Consider the following 21,077-nt stretch of genomic DNA (forward strand, 5'->3'; position numbering starts at 1 on the left):
TGAGGTGTCGCTGACGCCGCCCTCTCTATTCTGTCGTCTATGCGCGAATATATCTGAGGATGCATGTGGTGAGGGAGGTGTCGCGGACATAACTGAGGATGTGGGTGGTAAGGGAGGTATCGCGGACGCCGCTCTCTCTATACTGCCGCCTAGGTCGCCTCAATGGACGCGCCGGCCCTGGGCACATCACACCTGTCCAGGTCTTTACACTGGCTCCCAGTTACATTCAGAATAGAGTTTAAAGTATTACTACTTGTCTATAAATTACTAAATGGCCTGGGACCTCAATACATTACAGATATGCTCCTCACTGAAAACAAAACTAATCCAGTAAATTTAAAATTCCAAGAGTTCAGTTTAAGCGGGGCGAATATTCTGCAGCCATTGGCTGGATTGAGCTTGCTCTCCTCCGGTCATCCTTGCTGTTGCTCCTGCGACAAAAACAACAAGTGGACATGACAGCAGCACGATGACATCATTAAATACAGAGACTTAAAACTATTACTTTAACACATTTGTGCCCATTATTGGGTTTTATTTATGTATCTCGATTGCAAACAAATTTTTTAATCGAATCTTTTAGGTGAACCGGTAGAGCTGAATCATTTGACACAATTCACGTCTCCTGTAAGTCAATGCAAACGTGCGATTAGACATCCTGTGGCGCAATATGCGCGAATAGCGTGGCGCGTGGCAGTGTTACCTGATAGATTTAAAAGACTGAAGAGTTGTTAGATAGAGACTAGATTAATTAAATATCACGTTTAACAACTATAGTGAGACGCCATCCAGCAGTACATCCTTGACAAACTGTCTGACATGCACTGCTCTGGGGTTTTGTGCTCAAAGCACCTGCTGACTGCCTGGAAATCGGACTTGCGCATATGCCGCAGCGCATGCCAGAATGGCAGAATATTTCAGTATTGCTGTACATCCTGTGTGTATTCAGCAATGTTTGGACCTGCATACTTTAGATCAGCTTTTAGTTGGTCAATGGCGCGGTCTATTTAAGTTACTTGAAATAGAAATGCACCTTAACACACCTCCTTTTTAGACCAGCACACCCAGGAGTTCAAAAAGTGGTGCAAATGGATTTGCTATTTACACAACATGGTGCAAAACGTGAAAATTAGGGTTGCGCTGATCTCAAAATAGCAGCAAATCATGCCAAAGACATCTTATTGTCCCTGGTGTATGATAGGGCCCATTGCCCATTTGGAGACATTATGTTGTTTAGTTTCCATAAACAGAATTGACAAGGTCAAAAGTCACAACTACAGGGATACAACTCCTTTTGTGTTCTGGATCAGGTTTAGTTTTGCTGGTTTAAAGATCTGCTGAAAAGCATTGCAGTAGTCCAGTCTTGAAATGACAAGAGCTTGGTGAAGTAGCATTGCTGTGTTTCCGAAAAGGACTGGTCTGCAGCATAAATATAAGCAGAACAGTATCATAAAGTGCCTGAGGCCTGGTCCTCTTGTCCTTCACTGTCGTCAGCTCTTTGTTTTGGGCTGGAGACAGGTGAGCTGCGCAGGTGATGCTAACATGCAGGGCCGGAGTGGGACACCTTTTCAGCTCTGGAGTTTCAAGTCTCAGACCGGCCCACCTCAGTTCACGACTGACTATATTAAAATAAGTAAATAATTAAATATTTCCAAATCAGTTTCTAATGACACTATCACGTCTTTTTTTTTTTTTGAGAAAACAGCTGCTTTAGAACTTCAAATGTTCAACAATCCTAACAGTATTATATGTCTTATCAATAAAAATGAAACCACTAAATTACTCTAACAAGGATCAAACCCGGGTCCGCGGCGTCTTAACCTAATGTGCTATCCGCTCGACCACAACGACTGTTTTATGGATGATGACACAACTGAGTTTTATCATCATTAAAATAGATCAAAAGAGAAGAGTTGCGGTATAATAATGAATAAAAAGGCTGTGGTCAAGTAAATAAATAAATTTAAATGTGTGATTGCTGAGAGCAACAGATTCTGGAGCTAGGGACACCAGCCCTCGCGGCCAAAAAACGGACCGGCCCACCGGGAATTCTCCCGGTCCTCCCGATTAGCCAATCCGGGCCTGCTAACATGTAGGAATTACTAGTGTATTAATTGGGATGCAAAAAGAGCAAGTGTCAAATTCATTATAACTGAGCAAGTGGTTTAACGTGCAGTGTTTGTACACCACAGTGCCTTTAGATATTATAAATATTAACATTTGGCTTATATAAATATTAGGTACTGAGCAAGCTGACTTTACTAGTGACTGCTTACATTAGTTGTCAGTCACATATCTTTACTATGTATTTTCATCAGTACAGAAGGCACTTAAATCAAACACACTTTGAAATGAGCTTCAGCTTAGGGATTACAAGGTGAAACAGCTTGTTTACTGTAAACGTTAATGCATCTTCATTAATAATGATCCTGTCTTGACAGTTTTATCGATCATATCACATGATTTGTTTTGTAAAGGTTTCAGTTGGCCAACCCCCGAGTGATATACACAAACTAAACTTAATTAAAATTGTAAAAACGTATACAAACAGCGAAATAAATGCATTCTGCAGCCCTTCATGGACAACTGCTGCATACATACAACAAGAATAACTGCAACATGAAGTATCTGAGGCCTGCTCCTCTTGTCTTTCACTGCCGTCAGCTCTGCTTTTTTCTTCCTAGGGCTCTTCTTTTTTAGTAGAAACTACAAATGGAAATCAACGATTATCATGTCTACCTTTGTTAGTGACAGCTTTGCAAGTAATTCTAATTAATGTTGTGAAACAAAATTGATCAGAGAGGATGCCGGATGAAGTATTTTCAGAGTTATAATGAGTTTAGCTGTCTTCTTAAACCAGGAGTAAAATAAAGCATAAACCAGAGGATTCAGACCTGAATTAGCATACAAAACCCATACTAAAACATTCAAAGCTGTGGAAGAGTTTACAGTTAGAGAACAGATATAATATGGGATATAGCAAAGCAGAAAAACAGACACAATGATTCCTAAAGTCAGAGCAGCTTTACTCTCAGATTTCCTCTTCACTGAACCCTCCGTTACACATTTACCACCCTTCATCAGAGAGTTTATAACCTTCACTTGCTGATGAACGACATAGAAAATCCTCAAATATAAAGAGATGATCAGCAAACAAGGAAAAATAAAAGATATGAACAGATCAGTTGCTATCCAGCCAAAACTTACCATGACTAAACACTGCCCGTAACACACATCAGTCTGAGTGTCAAAGAAACTATTGTTAATTATAAGGGCAGTGCAATATGCCGAGAAGCAAACCCAGTTCAGACAGATACTCACTAATGTTTTGGTGATGGTTATTCTCTGTGGGTACAGTAGAGGGTGACACACAGCCACATAACGATCAACAGCAATTAAAACTAAATTACCAAGAGATACTGTGACAAGTAATGACACAAATAACATATAGAGTCCACAGAAAGTGTTTCCAAAATACCAACACTTGTCAATCAGTCTGATGGCCTCTACAGGCATGACGAGTCCAATAAGCAGATCAGTCACAGCCAGAGAGAGAATAATCATGTTGGTTGGAGTGTGAAGCTTCTTGAAGTGTGAGATGGAGATGATCACCAGCAGGTTCAGAAACACAGTCCATGCTGACAGCAATGACACAAACACATAGATGATGATATATCCATGACTGGAGCGTCTCTCCTTGATACATGATGAGTTGATGTCAGGAAAGCAGTATTGAGTCTCCTGATGCTCTGTCTCATAGGCCATGAGTGAGTCTCCTCCTGTTAGGAGTTTGTTCTACTCTCCTTTTTGTTCTTTCATTTATACAGAATCTGGATCAGACTGACCAACCCATCTACCACCCACTCTGATGACGTATTAGGATTTTTTTTCAGCTCAAGTATGTGCGTCTCCACAGAAACACACTACTAATACATTAGCAAACTTTAAACGAAGATTAAATTAGCTTGTTGAACCCACAAAATCATTTCAAGAAAGCAGAAGAACCAAAGAGAAACATATGATAGTGCATGATCTAGCTAATTTAAATCAAATGTTAAATGCCCAGTCTGGATAAAACCATCTCAGAGTTATTAGAGAAGTACACTGCCTCACAAAACTCTTTTCTAATGAATCATCTGTCGAACTGCATCCTAATCATCACAAATACTGCAGAATACCTACTGGAAGCCACATAGACCCAAGACATAAGGGTTTGGTGAAGGAAAAATCATGGTTGGGGGTTAAATTTAGTATGGGGTCATGCAAAAGATCTGCATAGTGGATGGCAACATCAACAGCCTGAGGTGTCAAGACAATTGTGCTGCCCATTACATTATAAACCACAGGAGAGGGCAAATTCTTCAGCAGGATAGCGCTCCTCATACTTCAGCCTCTACATCAATAATCCTGAAAGCAAAGAAGGTCAAGCTGCTCCAGGATTGGCCAGCCCAGTCACCAGACATGAACATTATTGAGCATGCTTGGGGTAAGATGGAGGAGGAGGCATTGAAGATGAATCTAAAGAATCTTGATGAACTCTAGGAGTCCTGCAAGAACACTTTTTTTGCCGTTCCAGATGACTTTATTAATCAGTGATGTGAGTCATGTCAGAGATGTATGGATGCAGTCCTCCAAGCTCATGATGGAGTCAGACACAATATTCATTCTGTTTCCACTGCAGCAGGACTTTATATTCTAGACTGGACATTATTTCTGTTCAGTGACAAGACTTTTGTCTAAACAAAGTCAGACCTCACTGTCCTGATTTAATCATTACAAATAAGACATGATCATATTTTATTTTGGAAAAATAAGTGTAATCTAGAGGCCTTTGCCTTTCATATAAGCCACTTCTGATACCAAATGATCAACTAGAAGTCAAGTTATTATTTGCTGTTCCTAAAAATTGGATGGGTGACAAGACTTTTGTCAGATAGTGTATATTCAAAAACATTTCTTCAGTAACTATTGTACACATGCACAATCATTTTTATGTATTTAAAACATTTTATTTATTTCCCATAGTCCTTTTCATCCCCTCACAAAATCACAAGGAATCTCCAGCTGACAGGCTACTCTGAGCATGTGCAGTGCACAGTAGTGTATAAAATGACAGCGCATAGCCTTTTGTTCTCTTTTTGCTTCCCATAGCTGCCATGTTGCATCCCAGAACACTTTGGCTGCGTCCGAAACCGCCTACTACTCAGTAGGTACTGCATTTGAATTTAAACGTACTACTCGGTCGTTAGAAAAGTACGTTCTATACAGTATGAACGTGAAAAGAATGGAATTCAGGTGTGCTACGTCCGCCATTTTGTCATGGTCACGAGACCTACCTGCGTCAGTTGCGTCTCTTCACTCCCATTCATGAATTCACTCGTGGGGCATCATGGGATAGCGCAGCGTGCATGGGATGCGCACTCCAGAATCTTGCCGGAAGTAGTAAGTCATCCTGGTACTTCTCGCATACTGTTTTTCAAATCCTATGAATTCGGACATACTACTCGACTTACATACTGATTTTAGCGTTCTGTAAAGTATGGAAGTATGTGGTTTCGGACGCAACCTTTGACTCTGTAAAGCTGAGCTGCTTTGTTCTACTGTATATTACCCTGTTATACTAGACAGACCATTAAATGTAGCCTAAAATAATAAAGAATCAGAGCATGGTATATAGTTGACGTCAGAATTATTAGCCCCCCTGAATTATTAGCCCCTCTGTTTATTTTTTCCCTAATTTCTGTTTAACAGAGAGCAGATCTTTTCAGCACATTTCTAATCATAATAGTTTTAATAACTCATTTCTAATACCTGATTTATTTTATCTTTACCATGATGACAGTAAATTATATTTGACTAGATATTTTTCAAGACACTTCTATACAGCTTAAAGTGACATTTAAAAGCGTAACTAGGTTAATTAGGTTAACTAGGTAGGTTAGGGTAATTAGACAAGTTATTGTATAAAGATGGTTTGTTTTGTAGACTATCAGTTAAAAAGTTAGCTTAAAGGGGCTAATAATATTTTTATTAAAATGGTGTTTAAAAATTCATAACTGCTTTTATTCTAGCCGGAATAAAACAAATAAGACTTTCTCCAGAAGAAATATTATCAGACATACTGTGGAAATTTCCTCACTGTGTTAAACATCTTTTGGGAAATATTTATAAAAAAAGAAATGAAAGAAAATTAAAGCGGGGCTAATAATTCTGACTTCATAATTCCTATTCTGATATATCAATTTTGAAATACACAAATCAACTTTGAAATCATTATGAAAAATATGGTTATAGTGTGGTGAATGGCTTATTTTCTCCTATCTCTAATAGAATGTTCTTTTACACTTTCTTGACCATATGACCAAAATCCACATCTGAGTCATTCAAACTGACCAATCAGCACGCTAGAGCATACCTCAGGTGTGATGACAAGGTTACAGTTTGTTGTACAATGTCCTTCCGATGGCAAAGTTAAAAGTCTTCTGTTCATTTCCCTTACACTTTCACCAACCTTCAACAGAGTATATAACCTTCATTTTCCAATGAACTGCATAGAAAATCCTCAAATATAAAGTTTTCATTATGGGTAAAATAAAAGACATCAACAGATTAGTGAGCTTTCAACTAAAAACTTTCAAACTAATCATGTCTGAACACTCTCAATAACACATCAGTTCTGTGTAAAGTGTCAAAATATCCATTACTAATTACAGCAAACCCATGTTTTAGTGATGGTTATTTTCTGTGGGTACAGTAAAGGGTGATACTTGTTTTATTTATTTAGAAAATACATATTATTTGTTGTAAAACTGTACAGTGGGCTTGTAGAATGGAAGTGTTGGTACAGTAGGCCTCTCTCCAGGCAGTCACATGGGTTGGTCTGTCTTTGTTTACTCTTACTGATCAGTAAAAACATCAATGATGTAACAACTCTGAGGACCAATTATAATTGTTTGATTTATTCTCTGTATTATTGATATTATTAGAGGTGATCCTCCACTGAAATGTTCATTAAAGGTGTGAACTATTATGAACACACACACACACACACAGCACTGGAGTGATGCAATAGTGCCTTAGATAGAGTTCAGCTTTCCTGTTTGACCTGTGAATTGGAAAATTAATCATGGTGGCTTGATGAAAATTGAATAAATGACCTATAATGCATTACTTCACTGGCCCCAATGCTTTGCATAAACATTGTGTAATGAACTTGGAACAGTGCACTCACTACCAATTTAGCTTTTTTACTCTTAAAATCGATCTTAAATTAAATAAATGTTATATATGTTATAATTAATACAATATATAGCAATACAGATAATATATAACTTGTATTATAAGAGGCAGCTTTACCAGTTTAATTAAAATTCATTCATTCATGTATTATTAATGTTAAGGTGCTAAAAAAAATCACAGTTTGTGTCACAGATGTGCTTTATGACAAATTTATATGTTAATTTAGCACATGGTCTGTGTTAAAAAGAATAAAACACAAAGTTCTAAATAACACAATGTGTTTTCTTTAACTAGACGTGTGTGTGTTAAAAAAAACACAGGTTGTGTTGTTTTTAACACGTCTGTTTTAAGAGTGTACTATTGCCACACTTATTTTTTGCTTGTTTTTAAAGCAATTCAGTTACTTAAACATCAAAACATACAGGTTGAAATAAACTCTGTAATACTGTAGCAAGAGGAGTGAAAATAACAGAGATGTCAAATTTTATATATGAACCAGTGACTGCTTTGCAAATAATTATATTTAATGTTGTGTACAAATATTGCTCAGAGAAGATGCTGGCTGAAGTATTTTCAGAGTTACAATGAGTTTAGCTGTCTTTTTAAACCAGGGGTAAAATAAAGCATAAACCAGAGGATTCAGAGCAGAGTTAGCATATACAGCCCATATTATAACTATCATAGCTGTGGAAGAGATTACAATTAATGAACAGATATAATAAGGAATCCAGCAAAGCATATACACTGCCACAATGATTCCTAAAGTCAGAGCAGCTTTACTCTCAGACTTCCTCTTCACTGAACCCTCCGTTACACATTTACCACCCTTCATCAGAGAGTTTATAACCTTCACTTGCTGATGAACGACATAGAAAATCCTCAGATATAACATCATGATCAGAGGGCAAGGAAACATAAAAGACATGAACAGATCAGTGATGATCCAACTAAAACTTATAATGGCTAAACACTCTCCGTAACACTCATCAGATCTGTGTGAAGTGTCAAAATATCCATTATTGATTAAAAGGGCAATGCTATAAGCTGAAAGCCAAACCCAGCTCAGACAGATAATCATTAGTGTTTTAGTGATGGTTATTTTCTGTGGGTACAGTAAAGGGTGACACACAGCCACATAACGATCAACAGCAATTAAAACTAAATTACTAAGAGATGCTGACATAAGTAAAGAAATAAATAATAAATAGAGTCCACAGAAAATGTTCCCAAAATACCAACACGTCTCAGTCTGTCTGATGGCCTCTATGGGCATGACAACTCCAATAAGCAGATCATTTACAGCCAGAGAGAGAATAATCATGTTGGTTGGAGTGTGAAGCTTCTTGAAGTGAGAGATGGAGATGATCACCAGCAGGTTCAGAAACACAGTCCATGCTGACAGCAACGATGCAAACAAGTATATGATAATATATCCTTGACTGGAGCGTTTTTCCTTGACACATGATGAGTTGATGTCAGGAAAGCAGTATTGAGTCTCCTGATCCTCTATCTCATAGGCCATGAGTGAGTCTCAGTTTATTCTGATCTCCTTTCTGTCCTTTTATTTATACAGTGTCTGGATCAGACTGACCGGCCCATTTACCGCCCACCCTGATGTCATGTATTAAAAAAAAAAAAAAAAAAACTTTTTTTGCACATCACCTTTAAGATTAAATCCATTTATTCTTTACAGGTTGGGTTTTCTGCCACTGGTTAAAAGTAAAAAAAACAAATAATAAATTAGTTTATTTGCTTTAATTAGCTGCTGTACATCATTCATCCTTTTAAATTCAGATTAGCACCGGAGCTCATTTATGTGAATCACTTTGATGTGGATTGGCTTTAAAGTTGTTTTATACCGTGGTAAAAAACAACACACAAAATAAAACACAAACGGCTCGCGATTAGAATGAACAGCAAATCAGCCAGCAGAGTATCAATAACAGACTTTTATTGTTCATTTTTGTAAATTGCACGACTTTTATACCTGTTAAGTTTCATGCCAGTACTCTGGTTTGCTCTCGCTCTCTCTCTCTTTTTCTCTCTCTCTCTCTGTGTGTGAGCGCGTGTGTGTGTGTTGAAGAGCCGCTGAGCTGACAGCTGACAGGCCGGGATCGCACACACATACTGTATTTCTGACGGCAGACATGTGAACTAGGAGAACGTTTTTCTCGTATTTCTGATGCTCTTGAACCACATGTGACAGATTATAACGGCTTTAACAGACACATTTCTAAGTGATGTGTCACAAAAACACTCTTTTATCCATTAAAACGTTATTGAAACCCATTTTCGGAGCGTGTATTACCAGTTGTACACGCTGTAAACGGAAGTTTTTAGCATTCTACCGGAAGACGCTGGTCGCTATGGCGCCCTCCATGCAGCAGTCATGATAAAGGTCTATACAGTGTCTGAATCAGACTGACCAACCCATCTACTGCCCACTCTGATGTAATCACCAATAAAAAAAATTCTTAATTATAGTGATAAGACAAACACAGATAACAAGAAAGTTTGTTCTTTCTTGCTGAAGAAATGATGTTCTCCTTTTTTTCCCGGCTTCTCCTTTTTTTCGTGCTTCACTTTCGCGTTTGTCAGTGTCTAACAGGATCGGGTTTCAAAAGCACGTCAATAATCAAACGCACAATATTATCATCAGCTCATGAAGTTTGTTATTTCAGAAATAGAAGCGCGGCGAATGCAAGGAAGAAAACGAAACCGCACGCGCTTCAGACTGGCTCGTAAAAAAGTACGAGGCACAGGGTAGATTCTGCTCTACTTCATGGCTTTGTGGCTGTTCATCAAGATGACGACAAGGTTTGTTTGAGCCCAAGTCGACCATGGCCCATTATTATATGTATATATAATTCCTCTGTAATCTCTCTGCTGTGTATTTCAAACATGGAGGCTTCTTTGTTTTCATTCTGGCTTGTTGAGTAAGCAAATGACATATTTCTGTAAACCAATAGCGTTCAGCAGCGGGTCTAGCTCTGCCTTTTGCTACCCTTTCGAAAGGGTACCAAAAAAGTGGTACGGTACGGTATGCCTTTTGACAGTGGAAACGGCCATGAAAGCGTACCAAACCGAACCATACCGTACCACTCAGTGGAAATGGGCCATTACATGTATCTTTCTCTAATCAGTCCAACCTCACTGTCTTTCCCACATCCAACGGTGTGGAGAAGCCCCAAAGAGAAGTACCTGCCATTTTTTTTGTGAATGGCTCCTCAGTTGTGGCACTGCTGTGGTCTTTTCGTATAATCTTCTATGTGAAGCTGCCTTGACACAATCTACATTGTAAAAGCGCTATAGGAATAAAGGTGAATTGAATAAAACTCTGTGGAACAGTCACTGCTGCACATCTGGGCTGACTGTATTCGTCATGGCACTTCAGGATGAATACATGTCCCAGTGGTGGACATAGTACTGAAAAATCCTACTCAAGTAAAAGTACAATGACCTGTCTAAAAATGTAGTGTAAAAGTATCTGCTGTAAATATTACTCAAATATGAGTTAAAAGTAGCCTTTTTAAAAGTACTCAGGAGTAGTGAGTATTACGCTGTTAAAAGCTGATGCATTTACATGTAATTTGTGGATGTGTGTAAACGTAACATTCTGTAGTGCATCTAGTTATTACCCAGCAGGCACACAATGTCATAAGATGTTAATATTAGGATAGATTTAGGTTGTGATGTCAGGTGACCAAAATGTCTAACCGGCGTCTAAGGACAACATTATTTTGATGTCCAATAACGATGCCAACATCTTAAACCAACGTCATATTCGCAACAAATACTGACATTTATTCCTCAGGTATGGCAACCAAAATCAAACGTCTGACAGATGTCATAGTGGTAAACATCCACACAACACCAAGCTGTAACATCATTAGATGCTGATATTGGGTTGGTTTTAGGTTGAATGTTGGACACTGACATTGGTCTGACGTTAAGTTCTGACGAGAAGCTGATTAAAAAGCACATCTGCTCAACTCGATTTTCATTTCCAAACAAAACGCAACGTCCCCATGACGTTAGGGTACACTGTAAATCTGGCATCATGTTGATGTCTTGTGCCTGCTGGGTGTTACAGGCTTTTTCAGTCATCATACAGTAAACATCTGTCATCTTCTCATCAGTGACATGCATCTAAACAGTCTCTAGTCAATGCATGTAAAGATTTAGGACATCTTCTTGGACACTTTTAATGCTTCCAAACAGTTTGCTGCAATTATAAAGCACACATGTCTTGAGGTAGTTCATTATGATGCAATTTACCTTCTATGTGATTGGACAGGAATCACATGACTGATTTTTCTAATCCTCATAGACAAGAAAAAAAATAAAGTACGATGAAGGAAAGTAGTGGAGTAAAAGTACCAATACTGCACTAAAAATGTACCCAAGAGAGAGTAAAAGTAAACACTTTTTAAATGACTTAGTAAATTAAAATTTCTGAGAAAAAATACTCACAGTATATTAAGTATTTGTAAACAGTTACTTTACACCACTGACCGTTACACACCTAATGTACATCAAGTCAAATTGAATATTTCTCATGGCCTGCACAGTCAAAATATTATTGTGGCACTTTGGGGTGTTTTGAAGGAGCAAGTTAGATTCTGCACTCCTATTCTTGGTTTGTCACTCTTTGTGGTTTAAGATACAAAATCAGTTTTATAGCCAAGTGTGCTTTACAAAAAACACAATGAAGTTGTATTGGCTACAGAGTTTCCAGTGTACATATAGTGACAAGTGACAACACAAAACAAATATGAAAAAAAAAGACGATAAACATTAAACCGAGATGCAGTTAGTAAAAAGATGTGGATGTTAATTTGTATGTACAGAGTTGTTATAAATATAAAGGTTATACGGTGCTGTGTACAAATGCGACTTTAGCATTGCATTGTATATTGATATAAGGTGCTTTGTACAAGTGCGTATGAGAAAGTATTGCACATATTATTGCATAGTAAGGGGATATTTAACTGTTCATAAGGTAGATAGCCTGAGGAAAGAAACTATTCCTGTGTCTTGCTGTTTTTGTGCTTGGTGCCCTGAAGTGCCGTAACAGTTTAAACAGTCAATGTGCTGATTGCGAGGTGTGATTTTGCGAGCTCTTTTACTCACTCTGGAAGAATACAGTTCTTGAAGTGTAGGAAGGGTAGTGCCAGTGATTCGTTCAGCAGTCCGGACTATTCGCTGTAGTCTACGGAGGTCGGATTTGGCAGCTGAGCCGAACCAGATGGTGATTGAAGTGCAGAGGATGGATTTGATGACAGCTGAGTAGAACTGTATGAGCAGCTCCTGTGGCAGGTTAAACTTCCTCAGCTGATGAAGGAAGTAAAGTCTCTGCTAAGCTTTCTTCACAATAGCGTCTACGTCAATGTCCCACTTCAGATCCTGAGAGATGGTGGTGCCCAGGAACCTGAATGACTCTACTGCAGCCACAGTGCTGTTCATGATGGAAAGAGGGGAGAGTGCAGGGGGGTTTCTCTCTCCTGAAGTCCACTATCATCCCTATTGTTTTAAGCGTGTGCAGCTCCAGGTTGTTGTATCTGCACCATAAAGAACAACATTACCTCGTCCACACTGATCCTCAACACTGTCGCTCCACAGAGCTGTGTTCTCAGCCCAATCCTGTACTCCCTGTACACACATGACTGTACAGCAAAACACAGCTCCAGCGTCATCGGTAAATTTGCTGAAGACACAACGGTGGTTGGGTCTAATCACAGATAATGATAAGACGGCCTATAGAGAGGAGGTGCACACTCTGACGCAGTGGTGTGATGGAAACCACCTCTCACTCAACATCAACAAAACCAAGAAGTGGGTGGTGGATTTCAGGAGAGAGAAGAGAGAACACACCCCTATTACCATCAACGGGACACCAGTGGAGAGAGTCAGCACTTTCAAGTTTCTTGGAGTCCACATCGCTGATGATCTGACATGGACTGCTCACACAGACGCGGTCCTGAGGAAGACACAACAACGCCTCTTCTTCCTCAAGAGGTTTGGAATGTGCCCCCATATCCTCCGCTCGTTCTACACCTGCACAGTGGAGAGCATCCTGTCTGGCTGTATCACCATCTGGTATAGAAATAGCACCAGCAGCAATCGCAAAGGCCTACATAGGATTGTGCGAACTGCGGGACGCGTAGTAGGAGGTGAGCTTCCCTCCCTCCAGGACATCTACACCAGGCGGTGCATGAGGAAAGCCAAGAGAATTATCAGTGACTCCAGCCACCCAAGCCATAGACTTTTCTCTCTGCTACCCTCAGACAGACGGTTCCGCAGCATCCGGTCACGCACCAGCCGACTGAAGGAAGTCTGTCTAGAGCCAGCACCCAAGCTTTTCACTCATCATAGCACGCATGCTGATGAAGTGACAATAAAAGTAATTTGATTTGATTCAGAGTTTAAGTTTAGTTCAGTGTGGGTTAATTTTCACTTCTGAGAGTCCAAACACTGAAGAGTAATCCATAGATAAGCAGCTCCACAAGTTCCGAAACATGCAAGCCAGTAGTGACAGTGGCGAGGAAGAAACTTTACCAATTTGCAAAAGTGAAGGCAGAAAAACCTAGAGAAAAAACAGGCTCAATGGCCAAACTTCTTGTGCAGAGCTGCAGTCTAGGTGCCAGAGGCTAAAGAAAGCTGGACGTTCATTGTGGAGAAGCTGCAGGTGGGAAGGCCCTTTAGGATCAATGCGAAGACTTGTCTGTCACTTCGGTCTTACAGGGATCAGTCTCATGCTCTCCACTCCTCCATAACCACCCCAGCAGCTGCTCAGAATACAGCCTGGTCCAGCATTATGGAAACCTCTGGAATAATAAAAACAGACTAACATAATCGCAGATGTTGTTCAAATTATAATGACATGATTTAGGTTGACCTAAATAATGCAGACTAACAATCCTTTAGAGCAGGGGTCTCCAAACTCGCTTGTAGCTTGTAGATTTTAGGTCCAACTTGTCTCAACACACCTGCAAGTATGTTTGTAGAAAGCCTAGTAAGAGCTTGATTAGCTGGCCAAGGTTTGTCTGATTGGGGTTCGAAGTAAATTTTTCAGGACATCGGCCCTACATGACCGAGTTTGGTCATGCCTGCTTTAGAGCATTTGGATTTCAAAAGCATTTTCTGTTTTATGTGTACACAAATGCAAAGAGATGTGTCTTTAATCTAGTTTTAAACTGACAGAGTGTGTCTGCTTCCGGAACTGTGCTAGGAAGGCTGTTCCAGAGTTTAGGTGCCAGATAAGAGAAAGATCTACCACCTACAGTTGATTTTGGGAATATTCGATTCAAAATTCAGTAATATGATTATATTTCTGTGTTCTAGAAAGCGCTCTAGCAGCTGCATTCTGAACTAGCTGAAGTTTGTTATTTAGGAAGTTGAAGTTGCACTGCAGAAATCTGACACTGCTAATATTCAATCAGGAGAAGATCAGAACGGCTGTTTAGCTGTCACTGAACATGTCAAATCAATAATCAAATACCACAGATTTTAGCCTAGGGTTGTAGAAATCTTTTAAGGATTTCTTAAATTTGTCTCGGATGACCAAATCATGGCTAAAATCACATACTGTAGTTAGCAGGGCTTTGGATTAGTACTCTTTAAAACCATTTTAGAGCACTGTATGACCATCTAAAAAAGAGTGTTTTGGTCATGATAAAAAAAGTTTATTTTAATTTGTTTACATGCTTCTGTCAACTGTATGTAAAGAGAAGTCTATTCAGGGAGTTGTACTTGTGACCCAAAGGCCACAGCTTCAAGTGTTAAAGAGATTGTACTGTAGATGGGGTACTGTATGGTTTGGTAAATTTAGAGTATGGTACATTATGCTTGGCCATATATCTTTCTTTTATTAACAACATATCTTGATAAACTGATCTGCCATTTAGAATAGCAGGGGTCTCAAACTCAAATTACCTGGGGGCCGCTGGAGGCAGAGTCTGGGTTAGGCTGGGCCACATCAGGTTTTTCACAAAAAATGAACTAACAACACTGTGTTATTGTCATTTGTTTTGACTACTTTTACAGCATATAGAAATATATGTAATGTTTTTTGTGTGAGACAATGCAAATACAACGCAAGTAGAGTGATGCAAATGACCCAAATAATGGTGTGACCCTATAATTGGTACATATAACCACTGCAAATGCATTTGTTTTAAAAAGAAAAGCAGTGTGTAAACAAGGAAAGGGAGTTGTACTTGTGACCCAAATATTACAGCTTTTTGTCTTGAAGTGACTGTAGATGGGGTACTGTATGGTCAGGTAGGTTCAGAGTATGGTACATTATGCTTTTGGTAACAGCATATCAAGATAAACTGATCTGCCATTTAGTATAGTAATACGTTATTATATCTGTTGGTTTTGTTAGTTTTATTATGTGGATTGTTCTTGTTTATGACAGTGAATAAACAATTTTTTTTTTCTTTAACATGGAAGCAAAATAAACATTGACACTCTTAGCAGATATGGGTGTCCCTTGATTTAGCTTTGTATGTACTTTTTATCTTTGTCCTGTGAGCTTCTACATGACTGTTTTTACATTGTCAACATTTTATACCTGAATACAATACATGTGCCAACCTGAAGAGCTCCTTCCTTATTGTGTCGTGCCTTTAACTGGACTGACTCTGATTTAACTTACTAGAACTATGTTAAGCTGCTTTAAGAATCTACTTTGTAAAATCGCTTTAGAAATAAAGAAAAACATTAAAAAAATTATAGTCATGACTTAATGAGACAACAGATTATTGAAACTAATCCAACAAACCCTCATGGTGAACCAAGGTTTCTCATCACAGCACCCCATCTACCACCCTCCACCATCACAGTATGTTGAAACAGGACAGAGCTTTCTGCTTTCAGGTATAATCAAAGGTGCCACATAAGTGCCACATAAATCCACTGCAAATGTATTTGTTTAAAAATGAAAAGCAGTGTGTCTTAATGTGAAACACGTCTCCCCATTGTGAGTCTGTCAGAGCAGTAGTTACGATGTTAGTCAGTACTCAACAGAGGCTTTACTTTGTATTTTGTCCTGTAAGAAGTACATGTGGACTGCTATAAACACAAAACAGCTGGACTTGTTTAATGAGGAATTAAAAATGACACTGACAGGAGGCATCGCCTCAGCTATAGTTACAGTAATTAATGTTCTGTAAAAATATTGATCAGAGAAGATGCAGAATGAAAAATTTTCAGGGTTAAAATGAGTTTAGCTGTCTTCTTAAACCAGGGGTAAAATAAAGCATAAATCAGAGGATTCAGACCTGAGTTGGCACATACAGCAAATAATAAACCATTTATAGTTGTGGAGGAGTTTACAGTTATAGAGCAGATGAAATATGGAATATAGCAAAGCAGATAAACTAACACAATGATTCCTAGAGTCAGAGCAGCTTTACTCTCAGATTTCCTCTTCACTAAACCCTCCGTTACACATTTACCACCCTTCATCAGAGAGTTTATAACCTTCACTTGCTGATGAACGACATAGAAGATCCTTAAATATAAAGAGATGATCAGCAAACAAGGAAAAATAAAAGACAAGAACAGATCAGTCACTACCCAATTGAAACTTGACATGAACAAACACTCCCCATAACACACGTCTGTTCTGTGTGAAGTGCCAAAATATCCATTATTGATTAAAAGGGCAGTGTTATAAGCTGATGAACAAACCCAGCTCAGACAGATACTCATAAGTGTTTTAGTGATGGTTATTTTCTGTGGGTACAGTAAAGGGTGACACACAGCCACATAACGATCAACAGCAATTAAAACCAAATTACTAAGAGATGCTGCAATAAGTAATGACACAAATAATAAATGAAGTCCACAGAAAGTGTCTCCAAAATACCAACACGTCTCAATCATTCTGATGGCCTCTACAGGCATGACGAGTCCAACAAGCAGATCAGTTACAGCCAGAGAGAGAATAATCATGTTGGTTGGAGTGTGAAGCTTCTTGAAGTGAGAGATGGAGATGATCACCAGCAGGTTCAGAAACACAGTCCATGCTGACAGCAATGACACAAACAAGTATATGATAACAAATCTATGACTGGAGCGTCTCTCCTTGACACATGATGAGTTGATGTCAGGAAAGCAGTATTGAGTCTCCAGATCCTCTGTCTCATAGGCCATGAGTGAGTCTCCTCCTGTTAGGAGTTTGTTCTGCTCTCCTTTCTGTCTTTTCATTTATACTGTGTCTGGATCAGGCGGACCAACCCATTTACCGCCCACTCTGATGTAATTTATTAACAGTATGATTTGTTTTCTCTCTTTCTTGAACATAAGGTTTGGAATACAATCTTTTTTTCTGTCCAGGTTAAAATTGTCTGTTTCTGTTTAAAAGTGCAGGTCAGCTTAAAAGTGTGCTTTCTTTTTTGTGTCACTGTCTTGTTATTGGTTTTTATTTTTACTTTGATACAAATATTACATAAAGGCCAAGTTTGGTATACAGTTTGTTAAAATATTTATTCTATCTGCAGGATAAAACACTGGAGCGATTTAAAGCCACAATTCTTCAGCGGATCGATAATATGTCAGCTTATAGACAAAATCAGCTGATGTATGTGACTTTAAAACGCTCCAGTGTCCCTGTAACTGTGGTTGCACTCAGTAAACAGCAGTGAGTTTAGTGAGGTGATGACCTTCATGGCTAATCACAGTCATTTCTGTTGAGCACATGAACACAAGGGCTGTTTCTCAATTCCAAGAACGCAAAGAATGGACTTGCGTTTTTGTGGAGAGCGGTCTTACCAGGTGTCCTCGGAAGAACGATTTCAGAAGATCGCGAGGGCAGAGAACGCATCCTTTGAGAAATTAGATGTTGCGTTCTTCTTGATGGTCACGTGACCTTCACACGTTTTAAATGGTAAATTATTTAAACATTACCGCATTCATACAATGATTTATTGTTTTCCCCTTTTCAAATTATATGCTTTGCATAAAAACATTATAAATATACTCTGCACAATATAAATAAAACATATTTTAATATGAATTTCAACAAACAAACACCCTTAATGTGTTTATCCCTTTATTAAGATGTCCATGGTTATGTTTGCTTTCACCGTTTCATTTAAGGTAACTCCTGAGGTAAATAAGGTAAATCTCTGAACTTTATAAAATGCTGCAAATCCCACCTCCAGTCGCAATGACTTCTACATCGGTGTGTACTCGATATCAAGAGCACATCCGGGAAGTTTCACGCATCCTCTGTTCTTGCGGTCTTGAGTATTGAAACTGAACTTTGGCAGCTGATGATGACGTTACACGAGAGCATATTGAGAAACAGCCAAAGGCAAATCAGTGCTGTCTTGGAGCATCAAAAATATACGTTTTTAAAATTTCAGCATCAATTGCTACCAAATTCCAGTCTCGTGACAACCCTATACAACCCTTCCAAATAGTCAAAAATAGCAGTGTGACAGACAAGCAGATACATGTTAATGTGTTTATAAGTATATGGGTGGCAATAAATTCACATACAGTCAAGTTCATTTAAAGGGTTAAACCCGCCACTTTAAGTTTAAGTCTACCTGACGCCGGCAGCTAGCTCTCTGCAACTCTCAAATGGTCACCCACTGAAGCTAAGCAGGGCTGCGCCCGATCAGTACCTGGATGGTAGACCACATGGAATGCTAGGTTGCTGCCGGAAGTGGTGTTAGTGAGGCTGGCAGGGGGCGCTCAACATGTGGTCTGTGTGGGTCCTAATGCCCCAGTATAGTGACGAAGACGCTATACTGCTCAGTGAGCGCCGTCTTTCGGATGAGACGTTAAACCGAGGTCCAGACTCTCTGTGGTCGTTAAAAATCCCAGGATGTCCTTCGAAAAAGAGTAGGGGTTTAACCCCGGCATCCTGGCCAAATCTGCCCACTGGCCTTTGTCCATCATGGCCTCCTAACCATTCCCATATCCCAATTGGCTTTATCACTGTCTCCTCTCCACCAATCAGCTTGTGTGTGGTGTGCAGTTTGATGCAAAATGCCTGCCGTCGCATCATCCAGGTGGATGCTGCACGCTGGTGGTGGATGAGGAGATTCCCCCCGTTGTGTAAAGTGCTTTGAGTGCCCAGAAAAGCGCTATATAAATGTAAGGAATCGTTATTATTATTATTATTACCTCAGAATTTTTTTACAAAAAAAAAAGGTCTATGATGGGTGTCTAACGCAGAGAGAGGAGTGGAAGTGGCCGGCACAGCACAACTATCAGTTTGCGCACCAACTCAAGACTAAAAAAGAAAGAAAAAAACAGAACAAAACATGAAGAGACACTTGACTTTATAGTTTACAAACTTAAAATAAACAGTTAGAAATAAACAGTAGATACATAAATGGCCCATTACATATACATTAGGTATTATCATAATACATAACCAAAATTTATGTGTGAACACTGTACGTTAGGAGGACTTCTCGCCTCCTGAATCTCTGGGTCTGAATGCAGGCACCGTGGATAGAAGTACAGCAGGACTTATTTCTTATCTGTTAAATCCATTAGTCCTGCCGCTAATGTTGAAGATATTAAACAGGTGTGAACACAGCAGCACGGGTATAGGCGATTTGTCTGAATGGTAAAAAACTAATAAAAGAAAAAGTCATTCTTCAATTCTTGTACAGCTCTCCTGACAAAAATGCTCGCTGCACACAAACAGCTTGGCTGTATCTGGCCTGACAGCATTGCAGGGAAACCATGCAATAAACCCTGTGGATCATGGAAACAAACACATACAACAATTCACAACCACCTAAATAGTGCATGCAGTGCATCATCTTACACCTTGTCAGGTCTGTCCATATGAGTCTGTCAAAAAGCACATTCTGTCATGAATAATTAAGAAGCAGACTCTTCTCATAGAATAAGAAAACTCAGTCTATGAATAATAATGAGAAATCGACACGTCATCACTGGACAGGCAGATAGTGCTGCATCACTGATTTTGATCCCACCACAAAAATGATTTTAAACTCAGAAGATGAAATCAGCTGACAAAGGCTCAAAATTATTCAGATTTCCCCACAATTACCGCTAACAGAAATCTAAAAAATTAAAGAGCCCATATTATACATGAAATAGGGTCATATCTTGGTTGTAAGGGTCTCCAACAACAGTTTAATATGCATGCAAGGTCAAAAAAACACTTTCATGGTCTTATAATCTGCATTTATTTTTACCTAATTATCCCAGCGACTCCCATATGAATCGTCCAGTGATTCATTTGTTCCCAAACCCCTCCTTAGCGCAAAGCTAATCTGCGCTGATTGGACTGATGACAGCCTGTTGCGATTGGTCGACTGCCTTCAGTAAGAGAGTGAAAAGCCAAACAGCTAATCAGCAATATAAAAGTAATCACAGTTCATGCACGCTCTATAGTGTAGGCGTGGATTTTAGCTGCCAGTGGGTCAATGTAAATACAGACTATGGACTTGAAAATTCAGACGACTAACTATTTTATTGAGCAAAAACTCCAAAAACAGTTGAGGAGATCTCCTAGCTTCTCACTCTGCTCTTTTCACAGACACACACACACACATATTGCACACACACACGCACTTAACCCTGCTCCGGACGACAACGCGCGCGCACACACACACACACCTCCGGACGACAGCGCGCGGACACGCACACACAGACACACACACTACTCCTCGTCCACGGAGCTCCGTTAAAAAAGCAGCACGCGTCGCGTTTTTAACGTGACTTTGCACGCGATAAGAGAATATAGCCAGTTAACCTGATACAGTACACGCGGTTACAAGTAACAAATCACAACTAAATACATTTGCAAGCTAGAGTCAACGAGGCAACTTTAA

General features: G+C 39.3%; 3 protein-coding genes across 3 annotated transcripts; all 3 read right to left on the bottom strand.

The window, feature by feature from the left end:
- Positions 1–968: 968 nt before the first annotated feature.
- Positions 969–3,794, bottom strand: taar20j (trace amine associated receptor 20j). The gene is made up of 2 exons (XM_087271512.1): positions 2,087–3,794; positions 969–1,537 (listed from the first exon to the last, which is right to left on the bottom strand). Exon 1 carries the CDS (start codon positions 3,763–3,765, stop codon positions 2,773–2,775), a length of 993 nt encoding a protein of 330 aa, XP_087127638.1. The 5' UTR covers positions 3,766–3,794; the 3' UTR covers positions 969–1,537; positions 2,087–2,772.
- A 1,556-nt stretch (positions 3,795–5,350) lies between these two features.
- taar20w (trace amine associated receptor 20w) lies at positions 5,351–8,828 on the bottom strand. The gene has a single exon (XM_087271496.1). It carries the CDS (start codon positions 8,759–8,761, stop codon positions 7,763–7,765), a length of 999 nt encoding a protein of 332 aa, XP_087127622.1. The 5' UTR covers positions 8,762–8,828; the 3' UTR covers positions 5,351–7,762.
- A 1,850-nt stretch (positions 8,829–10,678) lies between these two features.
- Positions 10,679–19,497, bottom strand: LOC141375035 (trace amine-associated receptor 13c-like). Its single transcript, XM_087271472.1, has 2 exons — positions 17,848–19,497; positions 10,679–17,744 (listed from the first exon to the last, which is right to left on the bottom strand). The coding sequence occupies exon 2, from the start codon at positions 17,455–17,457 to the stop codon at positions 16,405–16,407; it is 1,053 nt and encodes a 350-aa protein (XP_087127598.1). The 5' UTR covers positions 17,458–17,744; positions 17,848–19,497; the 3' UTR covers positions 10,679–16,404.
- Between the last annotated feature and the right edge of the window lie 1,580 nt (positions 19,498–21,077).

Source organism: Danio rerio, chromosome 10, assembly GCF_052040795.2.
Source record: "Danio rerio strain M-AB ecotype USA chromosome 10, GRCz13ab, whole genome shotgun sequence".
NCBI classification, from domain to species: Eukaryota; Metazoa; Chordata; class Actinopteri; order Cypriniformes; family Danionidae; genus Danio; species Danio rerio.

Coding starts and splice junctions, on each gene's coding strand:
- LOC141375035 (XM_087271472.1), bottom strand. CDS start 17,457: ATGAAAAGACAGAAAGGAGAGCAGAACAAACTCCTAACAGGAGGAGAC.
- taar20w (XM_087271496.1), bottom strand. CDS start 8,761: ATGGCCTATGAGATAGAGGATCAGGAGACTCAATACTGCTTTCCTGAC.
- taar20j (XM_087271512.1), bottom strand. CDS start 3,765: ATGGCCTATGAGACAGAGCATCAGGAGACTCAATACTGCTTTCCTGAC.